A 14370-nucleotide genomic window follows, 5' to 3' on the forward strand; every position below is an offset into this window, starting at 1 on the left:
GACTTGGAAATAACGAGAAGTAGGATGGAGGAGCATAGGGTGGTGAAGAAGCCTGGGATCAGCTGGATCAAGGTGATGGCCGTTTATCTTATGCTGGGAGACTTGAAATTTTATTTGACATCAGCTGGATCTGAACCTGAAATATCTCTTCTTCTGAAGTTTGATTCAGGAAGTCTTGTATTGAATGTATCATATATCTTTGGAAGACTGTATTATTTGTTAATAGAAATGTAGTACATGAGAGATCTGTTCAAGTCTTCAAGATCATATGAACATGCAGCTGCGAAAAATATTGTACTGATTTGGTAAATTTCATGTACTTTTACACTTGAACTGCATCTAAACATCTAGTGGCAACTTAAGGGAAATCACTATCATCTAGCTTAACCATTACAGGAGCACATGGATCCTGGAACTGCCACGTTCACCACTATTAGTCACTTGGTCGCTAATATCTAGCTGTCAAATTTTGCATGTGAAAGCTTCATCTAGTATGGAAGTGTGGCCGAAAACTGGATGCACCAGATGGGGTATGACGGTCTCTTGATTTGGTTTTAGCAACGTCAACAACTATCATCCAGCCGTTTATTATCTGCACATAGAAGTACAGACGTGAGCTTAAGAGATAAATTGATGCCATGTAAAGCCTATCAACAAACATAGTTTTCTCAGGTACCTCTCCATTCATTGCTTTTAGAGCAGCACCTCCAGCTTCTTCTGTGGTGTATTCTATGAAGGCATACCCCTTTGATCTTTTTGATATCCTGTCCATTATTATCTTGACTGCAATAAAATAATTACAGAATATTAAGCATCCCAAATGAAAAGAGGTAACGGATGGTTACAACGTAAACAATTCTGTGCTAGTATCACAAACCTTCAACCAGCTCACCAAAAGGCTCAAAAGCTTCCCTGAGAGTTTTCTCGGAAGTGTAAAATGAAAGTCCTACCATATCAGACCAAGTTAGTGACACCATGATAATAATATAACTCATTTTCTACCAATGTATCACTTATTGTGTTTAACAGTTTGCTTGTCTTGCAAAGGGAGCAATAGATGTTTGTGATCTGACCAAGTGTCCAAGACTAGTTATTTCCGTCTACTTTTGCTTTGCATTGAACCAATATGTCAAAGTGGCACTTAGCAGGTTCAAATTTCAACCCTACACCTCAAATAGGGTAGAAGTTTCTGACTTGCACTACTTAGATTTCCATGGTATTAAGAAAAAATGGGCATATAGTTTACTGATTGACTAAACTTCCCTATCCCTATGAAAGACAAGACACAACAGACTACTTCAGAGCAAGGAAGGGGGCACCATCTGACGTGGGCATAAAAGTGGTGACAGATGGCTGTCCCTCACCATCCATGGGTAAGTGATAGGTGTTCAAACAAACAAGCTAAATGTGTTTAGACAATATGATCCTTTACCTGTAACAAAGAGCCTTTTAGTTTTGATATCAGACACCTGGGCAGCTTCTGAGGATTTCAAGCTATCATCACCTGAAGCATAACGAGTCTTTACAATTTTGGCTATTTTCACCCTGCTTGCTTAGAAGCATTGAAAGAAAGTTCAAATTGTGCAAATGTACTACAGAGTCAAGGCTTACTGCTTACTAGATATTTTCACACTGAGTAATAGACATACAAATATCAAACAGGCATCAGGTTTATATATCCGATTAAGACCCAAGGGCTCATATTATCATGGAACAAAAACTGATATCCTAATAATGCTGTTCTTCCATAATTATCAAGTAAAAAAGGAAAGAAAAAAGATCATGTCCGAATATGAACCTTGAAAAGAAATCCTCCCTTCTCTTTTCGGGTTAGGACTGAAAACAGTGCATTTTGCTGTGAAAGAACTATCAGGGAAATGAGAATTAAAAAGATCGAATTTGAAAGTACTTTATATTGCCCATTTGTCTCTAATAAAGTGAACAGAGGGGAATTCTGCTTGTCAATGAAAATAGCAATATTTAACACAAATGAACAACTATAATGATAGGAGTTAAGTATTGGCCTACATAAAATTGAATGGGGGGTTATCAGAAACAGAAGTAGTTTCTTTTCTAGAATACTGGAACAGAAATGATTAGACAAACCTTTGTAATCTTTGTTGGCTGATCCAAAATTTGTATCTGGTGAAACAGATAAGACTCCAGGAACATCTGGTACATAAAATTAAATTGTTGGTAATCTAAAGAAAGGCGGAATCGCCTAATAGAAAATTCTCACAGCATTGTCTACCCAGGGGAGTAAAGCATATGATGCTCACCCGCTAGCTCTTTTGCGCATTCTTCGTCAATATGACAGCAGAACCCATAATTCCTCTCCCATGATACATTATATATGCTAACTTGTGCATCCTTTTCGCTAGAAAATTTAAAATATACAATAGTCTTATCAGTCACAGGGCACATAAACAGAGAAGTGGTAGCTAGGTTGCCAATGAAACTCTACATACTTCCCCACCACTTTCATGAGGATTCGGGTATAGTGGTCTACCATTTGTGCTTTTGTCACAACTTCAACCCCAGGCTTATCCATTCGAACAAGCCAAAACTCACTTTTCTCGCTAGAAGAAGAGTAGTTAGAAGCAGCATCACTGAATCTTGCAATGCTAGCTGGTGAAAGGCTCGAGCTGAGATTATCCTTCTCTGATGCATCACCATTAATCATCCTAACAGCCAATACCCCAGGCAACTCTGCAAATTCGGAAGAGTATAAGGACCTAACATATACGAGTTCAAATCATGTATCAATGTCATTTTATTTTGAGATTTGAGATTCGTTTATATCACGGTCATGGGTACTCGTCACCGTGCAGGCTTTGTTTCCGCTTGGCTCCATTGAGCCGAAGTCATCGGTGTTTGAGATGACGACAGAGCTACATGAGTTGTGTGGGGATTCTTCTGTGATGCCTGAGCTCCTGGTGTTGAGTGGTGGTGTGGCTATGCCTCCTTCCGTCGAGAAAGTGAGGCTCGTCTCGCACGAGATCTCGGCCGTTACTTCTCCGCCGAGTCAGGAACTTGGCTTTGACAAGATTGGTGCTGTTGTTGACGCTGATGCCCCTCTCTCGCTTGAGTCTGACAAGCATGTGGTTCCTTTTGGTGGTGAGGTTGCTGAGTCTGGAGGTGCTGTCATCGCCCGAGAGGTTTGCGATTTTCTAGCCACCTTAGTTGCCTCCTACCCTGGGTCCGCAGTTGATTGATGGGTGCCCCTAGTGTCATGGCTTGTCTGTATCGACGGGGTGGTGGAGTGTCGTGTTCGGAGTTCGTTCATGTCGCCTCGTGGCTCCTTGCGTTGGCTAGACTGCTAGAGTGTGTGTGGCTATGTTGTTTGGGTCTTTGTTAGGTTGGTTTGTGTGGGGTTGGCCTGGCCATGTTGTTGTTGGTTTTTGCTCGGTTTTCTCCTAAAACTGAGCACTCTGTCCTTAATTAATAGACGAGGCAAAGTTTTTGCCTCCGTTTTTAAAAAAAAAAAAAACGGTCATGGGTACTACAAGGTCAGGGTTCAGAGTTGCTACTTTCCAGGTGCAGCATTAGAATCGACAAATGATACTATAGAACTTATCAAACTTACACAGCACACTGAGTGAGGTATCCGTGAAGCTGAATTATTCAGAGAATAGAACAATAAGGAAGACACAAATCACCATCAACCTGTACAGTTTCCCCCATTTAGTGGCATCTATCACACCGGAAATCAAAACTTGCATCACCCTACTACCATTAGAATCCAGCAAAACGGTTTATAATGTTATTAACTGAAAGCATCTACCACCATAGAATTCAATCTTTTTCCTAAAAAAGGTAGCTCAGAATCAGCCATACACATGACACCACGAATCTTATCAAACTGTACCATAACACGCTAACGTACTAGTCTACTACCATCCTACCACCACATGTTTGAGATCTAAAACTTATGTAAATCTGAATTGTTCCGAGAATGGAACGATAAGGAGGACACTGAAAGCATCTATCACCCTAGCTACAATTCAAACCTTTTCATCAAAACAGTATCCCACTTCGCAAAAATTTACACACAGTGATTCAATTCAACAACATACTTGCAAGCTCCTTTGACGCTTCCTCATCGATCTCGCAGCAGAATTCGTAGCTCCCCTCCCACGAAGCATCATATATGCACATCTGCGCGTCCCGCTCACTGCGCATTTTTTTCGAGACATTGCAGTTTCAACATCAGAGAGAGAAAAAGAAACTGAAAGATTATACTCCATCCTTCCTGCACACTCACGAGCTACAGAAGGGGAAAAAGATTGCTACCTCCCCAGCACCCTGGCCAGTGTGGCGACGTAGTAGTCGACGGCCTCCGCGCGGGACACCTCGCCGCCTCCCTGTGGCGCGGGAGGATCGTCCATTACCACCGCCCACCTGGAGCAACGCGGATTGGTCGAAGCATAGGAGAGTGGCGAGGGAGGTGATGCGGCCGCGGCGAGGCGGAGGAAACGGCGGCGAGCGGTCCAAGAGAGAGCGGACGGTGGAAGGTGTGGGCTGGAGGTGGCGACAGTGGCTGTGGAAAGGGTGAGGCCGGCGCCAAGGAGGAGGGAGCGGACGGCGTCCATGCCCGTCGGAGCTCGCGGGAGTGGCTGATTCCGCTGGGCGGGTTCGGTAATCCACTGGATTCCCAGAATCCCCGTCTCCCAAGTCTCGATTGGAAATCCGGTGTGGCTAGAGCCACCAGAACATTCCATGCGGCTCCTCATTTCCTGCTGGGCTGGCTGCCCATTTAGCCCAGCTGGCCCAACCGAAATCACATTTTATGCATACCAAAAAAAAGAACTCCCTCCGGTCCAGTTTCTTTACTATTATACGGGAATCGGTGGTGTTGGTAGGTAAAAAATTCAAACTAATTTTTGGTACGTCAAAAAAACCAGTCCATCGTACGCTTTTGCCCTTCGCACCTCACATCCATGTACGCACGGAACTGAGAGAGTAGAGTCTCACGCACCCACGTGACAACCGTCCCTTGGTACATTAAAAAGCCGTCCTCTATACACTATCACGAGTCTCATGGTGGTTTGTCCCTCCCTATCATGTGCGCCCTCTAATTAGCCGGTGATGTAGACCATCACCAACAACCTACAGTCCCTGGACACCGCCGTCGAGACCGTAGATTCCTTGGAAGGCAGGGTTGCCGAGGTTTCGACTGTCGGATCTGCCGTGCATGGCCAGCTCGCACGCACCAAGACGGCCATGTGGTGCTGGTGGGAGGCCGTGTTCGATCTGCGACACAAGCTGCTCAAGGGCCAACTCTTGATAGAGATGATGCAACACATCTCTCTTATACTCCACAAGAAAGAGAAAACTATGTGCAATCTTTTATTAAGAATTAATAGAGCATAGCCATAAGTACTTTGACATGATGTTTGAATATTAAATATGCTACCTTGAATAAACAAGATCATCACTTTTTTCACGTGACGAACATAGCACATGCATTCACTATCCCTAGTGAGGTAGCAAAAGAAAAAGAAAAACCATAATAGATCATGAATTTGTTGTCACTATTCAATCATTAAAACCATGCTACTCCATCTAATACACACATCACCCCACACACACGCTCTTGCATATAAGTTGGATCAGAACAAATACTTAAGAATGGGGTACATAATATTCATCTATCAATACAACTTGCACATAATTATAATTAGATCTTATAACACAATATCATAGAATAAGGATCCACCACATAGGTATTACAAATATGGCCATAATCATGTAGGGCAGCTCATACGACACTAAGAACTATGAAGAACATGAGAGAAATAGATTAAGATACTGCCATAAACCCATAGTCCAGAGGTGGACTACTCCCCTTTGATCATGGTGATGATGATGAAGACGTTGGAGAATGTGGAGATCCCTCCGGCGGTGATCCCGGCGGAATTTCCCCCTCCAATCTTCGCTGCGGCAACCTCTGTTTTTGTATTTATTCCTTATGTGTCCGTCTCCTCCCTAGAACTCTTTGAGGCCATATATATAGTGATTTTTAGGTCAAAATATGTCGGTGGGCGAAAGAATCAAGTGAATTGGACGATCGACAGCCAAAAGACCTCGGGTGGCGCACACTACAAGTCTGGGCGCGCCACCTGTTGTCTTTTGGGCCTCAGGCCCATCCAGGTGTGCTTCTAGGTTCCAGGGTGTTTCTCCCGATGAAAAAATTATGCTCCAAAAATCCCAGGTCAATTTGACTCCATATAGGTCTCTGAAAGTGAAAAATACATGAAATAGGAAATTCCTGTTCTGCAGAGTTATAAACCAAATAAAGAGAATCATTGGTTAATCCCCATAAATCAATGTAACACATGGTATTATCATCATATATGTTGCAATTATGTGGGAATTTAATATGATAAAGGACAAAGTTCATGTATGCATTTTACATGCATCAACATCCCTAAGCTTCACCTATGCTCGCCCCGAGCATAAAGGTGATAAAACTAACATGAACTTTGGAGTATCAGAAGGTTCAGTCAATAAAGAATGACAATAAGTAATATGAACTCATAAAGTGATAACTCTTACATTCTACAAAGCATGCATAATAGTAAATATCATTGTAAGAAACATGAATGATAAGTAGTATGAATCATAGAGCATGCTTAGGAGAACCCTATAAAATTGTTGGAAGACTCTTTATCCTCTATTTTCTTTGGATATTTTTGAATCTTGAACACAAGAAAGTAAGCAAGTAATATATGTGCTAACCTCCAACAAAATGAAAGTAGAGATAATAAAACAAGGTTTTGAGATATGAAATTCATGTCAACAATAATAATAAGGATGGGGTACCATGCATCTCATGTGCGGATATATCTATGAGTCATGTGTTTGACCTCTTATGAGTAATTGTTGCCTCATTTTCCTGGTTGCTAAGGACTACATCTCTTGTTACTCAGCTCCGGGTTACCAAAACTTTTCAACACACATGTTTCAACCAAGTATCGCAATGGGGTACCTTCATGCCGCCTGTACATGTTGGAGATATACCCAAGAGACAATAATAAAGTGGTTATTTTTATATCTTAGTGTTCATGATAAATGTTTACATCCCATGCTACAATTGTATTAACCGAAAATATTAATACTTGTGTGTTTGTAAAAATAGAAGAGTCCCTAGTAAGCCGCTTGTTAAACTAGCTTGTTGATTAATAGATGATCATACTTTCGTGATCATGAACATTAGATTTTATTAATAACAAGATCGTGTCATTAAGAGAATGATGTGATGGACACGTACCCATATTAAGCATAGCATATGATTGATTGCGCGTAGTTGACACGTCCGTTGGGAACCCAAGAGGAAGGTGTGATGCGCACAGCAGCAAGTTTTCCCTCAGTAAGAAACCAAGGTTATCGAATCAGTAGGAGTCAAGAAGCACGTTGAAGGTTGATGGCGGCGAAGTGTAGTGCGGCGCAACACCAGGGATTCCGGCGCCAACGTGGAACTTGCACAACACAATCACAGTACTTTGCCCCAACGTAACAGTGAGGTTGTCAATCTCACCGGCTTGCTGTAAACAAAGGATTGGATGTATAGTGTGGATGATGATGATTGTTGGCGAAGAACAGTAAAGAACAATTGCGATGAGATTGTATTTCAGATGTAAAGAATAGGACCAGGGTCCACAGCTCACTAGTGGTGTCTCTCCCATAAGATAAATAGCATGTTGGGTGAACAAATTACGGTTGGGAAATTGACAAATAAAGAAGGCATAACAATGCACATACATATATCATGATGAGTACTATGAGATTTAATCGGGGCATTACGACAAAGTACATAGACCGCTATCCAAGCATGCATCTATGCCTAAAAAGTCCACCTTCGAGGTTATCATCCGAACCCCTTCCAGTATTAAGTTGCAAACAACGAGACAATTGCATTAAGTATGGTGCGTAATGTAATCAACACAAATATCCTTAGACAAAGCATCGATGTTTTATCCCTAGTAGCAACAAGCACATCCACAACCTTAGAACTTTCGTCACTCGTCCCGCATTTAATGGAGGCATGAACCCACTATCAAGCATAAATACTCCCTCTTGGAGTCACAAGTATCAACTTGGCCAGAGCCTCTACTAGCAACGGAGAGCTTGCAAGAACATAAATAACATGTATGATAGATTGATAAGAAACTTGACATAGTATTCAATATTCATCGGATCCCAACAAACACAACATGTAGCATTACAAATAGATGATCTTGATCATGATAGGCAGCTCACAAGATCTAACATGATAGCACAATGAGGAGAAGACAACCATCTAGCTACTGCTATGGACCCATAGTCCAGGGGTGGACTACTCACACATCGATCCGAAGGCGATCATGGCGATGAAGAGACCTCCGGGAGATGATTCCCCTCTCCGGCGAGGTGCTCGGAGGCGATCTCCTGAATCCCCCGAGATGGGATTGGCGGCGGCGGCGTCTCTGGAAGGTTTTCCGTATCGTGGCTCTCGGTACTGGGGTATTCGCGACGAAGGCTTTAAGTAGGCGGAAGGGCAGGTCAAGGGGCGACGCGAGGGGCCTACACAACAGGCCGGTGCGGCCAGGACCTGGGCCGCGCCGCCCTAGTGTGTCGTCACCTCGTGGCCCCACTTCGTCTCCTCTTCGGACTTCTGGAAGCTTCGTGGAAAAATAGGACCCTGGGCGTTGATTTCGTCCAATTCCGAGAATATTTCCTTACTAGGATTTCGAAACCAAAAACAGCGAGAAACAAAGAATCGGCTCTTCGGCATCTCGTCAATAGGTTAGTGCCGGAAAATGCATAATAATGATATATAATGTGTATAAAACATATGAGTATCATCAATAAAGTAGCATGGACCATAAGAAATTATAGATACGTTTGAGACGTATCAAGCATCCCCAAGCTTAGTTCATACTCGCCCTCGAGTAGGTAAACGATAACAAAGATAATTTCTGAAGTGACATGCTATCATAATCTTGATCATACTATTGTAAAGCATATGAGATGAATGCAGCGATTCGAAGCAATGATGAAGATAATGAGTAAACAAATGAATCATATAGCAAAGACTTTTCATGAATAATACTTTCAAGACAAGCATCAATGATACGTCTCCGACGTATCGATAATTTCTTATGTTCTATGCCATATTATTGATGATACCTACATGTTTTATGCACACTTTATGTCATATTCGTGCATTTTCTGGAACTAACCTATTAACAAGATGCCGAAGTGCCAGTTCTCGTTTTCTGCTGTTTTTGGTTTCGAAATCCTAGTAACGAAATATTCTCGAATTGGACGAAACGAAGACCCGGGGCCTATTTTTCCACGGAGCTTCCGAAGACCGAAGAACATACGAAGTGGGGCCACGAGGTGGCGACACCACAAGGCGGCGCGGCCTAGGGGGGCCCGCGCCGCCCTATGGTGTGGCCCCCTCGTCCGGCCCCCGACTCGCCCTTCCGCCTACTTAAAGCCTCCGTCGCGAAACCCCCGATGCGAAAAACCACGATACGGAAAACCCTGCGAGACGCCGCCGCCGCCGATCCCATCTCGGGGATCCCGGAGATCTCCTCCGGCACCTCGCCGGAGAGGGATTCATCTCCCGGAGGACTCTACACCGCCATGGTCGCCTCCGGAGTGATGAGTGAGTAGTTCACCCCGGACTATGGGTCCATAGCAGTAGCTAGATGGTTGTCTTCTCCTCATTGTGCTTCATTGTTGGATCTTGTGAGCTGCCTAACATGATCAAGATCATCTATCTGTAATTATATATGTTGTGTTTGTTGGGATCCGATGGATAGAGAATACCATGTCATGTTAATTATCAAGTTATTACATATGTGTTGTTTATGATCTTGCATGCTCTCCGTTACTAGTAGAGGCTCTGGCCAAGTTTTACTTTTAACTCCAAGAGGGAGTATTTATGCTCGATAGTGGGTTCATGCCTGCATTGACACCTGGACGAGTGACGAAAGTTCTAAGGTTGTGTTGTGTCTGTTGCCACTAGGGATAAAACATTGGCGCTATGTCCGAGGATGTAGTTGTTGATTACATTACGCACCATACTTAATGCAATTGTCTGTTGCTTTGCAACTTAATACCGGAGGGGTTCGGACGATAACTCGAAGGTGGACTTTTTAGGCATAGATGCGGTTGGATGGCGGTCTATGTACTTTGTCGTAATGCCCAATTAAATCTCACTATACTTATCATGTCATGTATGTGCATTGTTATGCCCTCTCTATTTGTCAATTGCCCGACTGTAATTTGTTCACCCAACATGCTTTTATCTTATGGGAGAGACACCTCTAGTGAACCGTGGACCCCGGTCCATTCTTTAATACTGAAATACAAATCTGTTGCAATACTTGTTTTACTATTTTCTCTGCAAACAATCATCTTCCACACAATACGGTTAATCCTTTGTTACAGCAAGCCGGTGAGATTGACAACCTCACTGTTTCGTTGGGGCAAAGTACTTTGGTTGTGTTGTGCAGGTTCCACGTTGGCGCCGGAATCTCCGGTGTTGCGCCGCACTACATCCCGCCGCCATCAACCTTCAACGTGCTTCTTGACTCCTACTCGGTTCGATTAAACCTTGGTTTCTAACTGAGGGAAACTTGCCGCTGTGCGCATCACACCTTCCTCTTGGGGTTCCCAACGGACGTGTCAACTACACGCATCAAGCAAATTTCTGGCGCCGTTGCCGGGGACCTGAAGAAAAGTTACACCACAAAGATTTCCATCTCCCACGTCAACTGTACGCCAGAAGCAAATTTCTGGCGCCGTTGCCGGGGAGATCAAGACACGCTGCAAGGGGAGTCTCCACTTCTCAATCTCTTTACTTTGTTTTTGTCTTGCTTTATTTTATTTACTACTTTGTTTGCTGCATTATATCAAAACACAAAAAAATTAGTTGCTAGTTTTACTTTATTTATTGTCTTGTTTGCTATATCAAAAACACAAAAAAAATTAGTTTACTTGCATTTACTTTATCTAGTTTGATTTATTTACTATTGCTAAAATGGCCAACCCTGAAAATACTAAGTTGTGTGACTTCACTAGCACAAATAATAATGATTTCCTATGCACACCTATTGCTCCACCTGCTACTACAGCGAGAATTCTTTGAAATTAAACTCGCTTTACTTAATCTTGTTATGCGAGAGCAATTTTCCAGTGTTAGTTCTGATGATGCTTGCTGCCCATCTCAATAATTTTGTTGAACTATGTGAAATGCAAAAGTATAAAGATGTAGATGGTGACATTATAAAATTAAAATTGTTTCCTTTCTCATTAAGAGGAAGAGCTAAAGATTGGTTGCTATCTCCGCCTAAGAATAGTATTGATTCCTGGACTAAATGCAAGGATGCTTTTATTGGTAGATATTATCCCCCTGCTAAAATTATATCTTTGAGGAGTAGCATAATGAATTTTAAACAATTGGATAATGAACATGTTGCTCAAGCTTGGGAAAGAATGAAATCTCTAGTTAAAAATTGCCCAACCCATGGATCGACTACTTGGATGATCATCCAAACCTTCTATGCGGGACTAAATTTTTCTTCGCGAAATTTATTGGATTCAGCTGCTGGAGGTACCTTTATGTCCATCACTCTTGGTGAAGCAACAAAGCTCCTTGATAATATGATGGTTAATTACTCTGAATGGCACACGGAAAGAGCTCCACAAGGTAAGAAGGTAAATTCTGTTGAAGAATCCTCTTCCTTGAATGATAAGGTTGATGCTATTATGTCTATGCTTGCGAATGATAGGACTAATGTTGATCCTAATAATGTTCCATTAGCTTCATTGGTTGCCCAAGAAGAACATGTTGATGTAAACTTCATTAAAATAATAATTTCAACAACAATGCTTATCGGAACAATTCTAGTAATAACTATAGGCCATATCCTTATAATAATGGTAACGGTTATGCTAATTCTTATGGAAATTCTTACAATAATAATAGGAATACACACCCTGGACTTGAAGCCATGCTTAAAGAATTTATTAGTACACAAACTGCCTTTAACAAATCTGTCGAGGAAAAGCTCAATAAAATTGATATTCTTGTTTCTAGAGTTGATAGTCTTGCCTCTGATGTTGATCTTTTGAAATCAAAAGTTATGCCTAATAGGGATATTGAAAATAAAATTGTTACTACAGCAAATGCCATCCAAGTTAGAATTAATGAGAATATAAGATTAATGGCTGAACTGCGTGCTAGGTGGGATAGAGAAGAAAATGAAAAACTAACTAAAAAGAGTAATGTAGCTAAAGTTTGGACTATTACCACCGCTAGCAATGCTAATGATTCACATGTTGCTGCACCTCCTACTATCAATGGTAAAATAATTGGTGTTGGCAATGCTTCTACTCCTAGTGCAAAGCGCGCAAAATTACTCGAAACCGCTAAAACTGCTGAAACCGCTCGTGATAAAACTGCTGAAATTTTTTCCAACCTTGGGGATGATAATCCCATTGCTTTAGACTGTAATGATTTAGATTTTGATGATTGCCACATCTCTGAAGTTATAAAGTTCTTGCAAAAACTTGCTATGAGTCCCAATGCTAGTGCTATAAATTTGGCTTTCACAAAACATATTACAAATGCTCTCATAAAAGCTAGAGAAGAGAAACTAAAACTTGAAACTTCTATTCCTAGAAAGCTAGAGGATGGTTGGGAGCCCATCATTAAAATGAGAGTCAAATATTTTGATTGTAATGCTTTATGTGATCTTGGTGCAAGTATTTCGTTATGCCTAAAAAAGTCTATGATATGCTTGACTTGCCACCATTGAAAAACTGTTATCTGGATGTTAATCTCGCTGATAATGCTAAAAAGAAACCTTTGGGGAAGGTTGATAATGTTCATGTTATGGTTAACAATAACCTTGTCCCCGTTGATTTTGCTGTCTTGGATATTGAATGCAATGCATCTTGCCCCATTATATTGGGAAGACCTTTTCTTCGAACCGTTGGTGCCACTATTGATATGAAGGAAGGTAATATTAAATATCAATTTCCTCTCAAGAAAGGTATGGAACACTTCCCTAGAAAGAGAATGAATTTACCTTATGATTCTATTATTAGAACAAATTATGATGTTGATGCTTCATCTCTTGATGTTACTTGAGTTACACTTTCTGCGCCTAGCTGAAAGGCGTTAAAGAAAAGCGCTTATGGGAGACAACCCATGTTTTTTTTACTACAATATTTTTGTTTTATATTTGTGTCTTGGAAGTTGTTTACTACTGTAGCAACCTCTCCTTATCTTAGTTTTATGTTTTGTTGTGCCAAGTAAAGTCTTTGATAGAAAAGTAAGTACTAGATTTGGATTACTCGCGCAGTTTCAGATTTCTTTGCTGTCACGAATCTGGGTCTATCTCCTCGTAGGTAGCTCAGAAAATTAAGCCAATTTACGAGCATGATCCTCAGATATGTACGCAACTTTCATTCAATTTGAGAATTTTCGTTTGAGCAAGTCTGGTGGCCTAATAAAATCCATCTTTACGGACTGTTCTGTTTTGACAGATTCTGTCTTTTATTTCGCATTGCCTCTTTTGCTATGTTGGATGAATTTCTTTGATCCATTAATGTCCAGTAGCTTTATGCAATGTCCAGAAGTGTTAAGAATGATTGTGTCACCTCTGAACATGTGAATTTTTATTATGCACTAACCCTCTAATGAGTTGTTTCGAGTTTGGTGTGGAGGAAGTTTTCAAGGATCAAGAGAGGAGTATGATGCAATATGATCAAGGAGAGTGAAAGCTCTAAGCTTGGGGATGCCCCGGTGGTTCACCCCTGCATATTCTAAGAAGACTAAAGCGTCTAAGCTTGGGGATGCCCAAGGCATCCCCTTCTTCATCGACAACATTATCAGGTTCCTCCCCTGAAACTATATTTTTATTCCGTCACATCTTATGTACTTTGCTTGGAGCGTCGGTTTGTTTTTGTTTTTATTTTGTTTGAATAAAATGGATCCTAGCATTCACTTTATGGGAGAGAGACACGCTCCGCTGTAGCATATGGACAAATATGTCCTTAGGCTCTATTCATAGTATTCATGGCGAAGTTTCTTCTTCGTTAAATTGTTATATGGTTGGAATTGGAAAATGATACATGTAGTAACTCTAAAATGTCTTGGATAATTTGATACTTGGCAATTGTTGTGCTCATGTTTAAGCTCTTGTATCATATACTTTGCACCCATTAATGAAGAAATACTTAGAGCTTGCTAATTTGGTTTCTCTAGAGTCTAGATAATATCTAGTATTGAGTTTTGAACAACAAGGAAGACGGTATGGAGTCTTATAAAGTTTACCATATGTCTTTTATGTGAGTTTTGCTGTACCG

General features: G+C 41.4%; 1 protein-coding gene across 1 annotated transcript; it reads right to left on the bottom strand.

Moving 5' to 3' along the window:
* Positions 1-284: 284 nt before the first annotated feature.
* LOC124660781 (organelle RRM domain-containing protein 1, chloroplastic) lies at positions 285-4637 on the bottom strand. Its single transcript, XM_047198611.1, has 9 exons — positions 4294-4637; positions 4077-4174; positions 2469-2709; positions 2280-2377; positions 2107-2172; positions 1433-1504; positions 878-946; positions 677-783; positions 285-592 (listed from the first exon to the last, which is right to left on the bottom strand). Exons 1-9 carry the CDS (start codon positions 4590-4592, stop codon positions 485-487), a joined length of 1158 nt encoding a protein of 385 aa, XP_047054567.1. The 5' UTR covers positions 4593-4637; the 3' UTR covers positions 285-484.
* Between the last annotated feature and the right edge of the window lie 9733 nt (positions 4638-14370).

The sequence above is a fragment of the Lolium rigidum genome, chromosome 6 (assembly GCF_022539505.1).
Source record: "Lolium rigidum isolate FL_2022 chromosome 6, APGP_CSIRO_Lrig_0.1, whole genome shotgun sequence".
Taxonomy (NCBI): Eukaryota; Viridiplantae; Streptophyta; class Magnoliopsida; order Poales; family Poaceae; genus Lolium; species Lolium rigidum.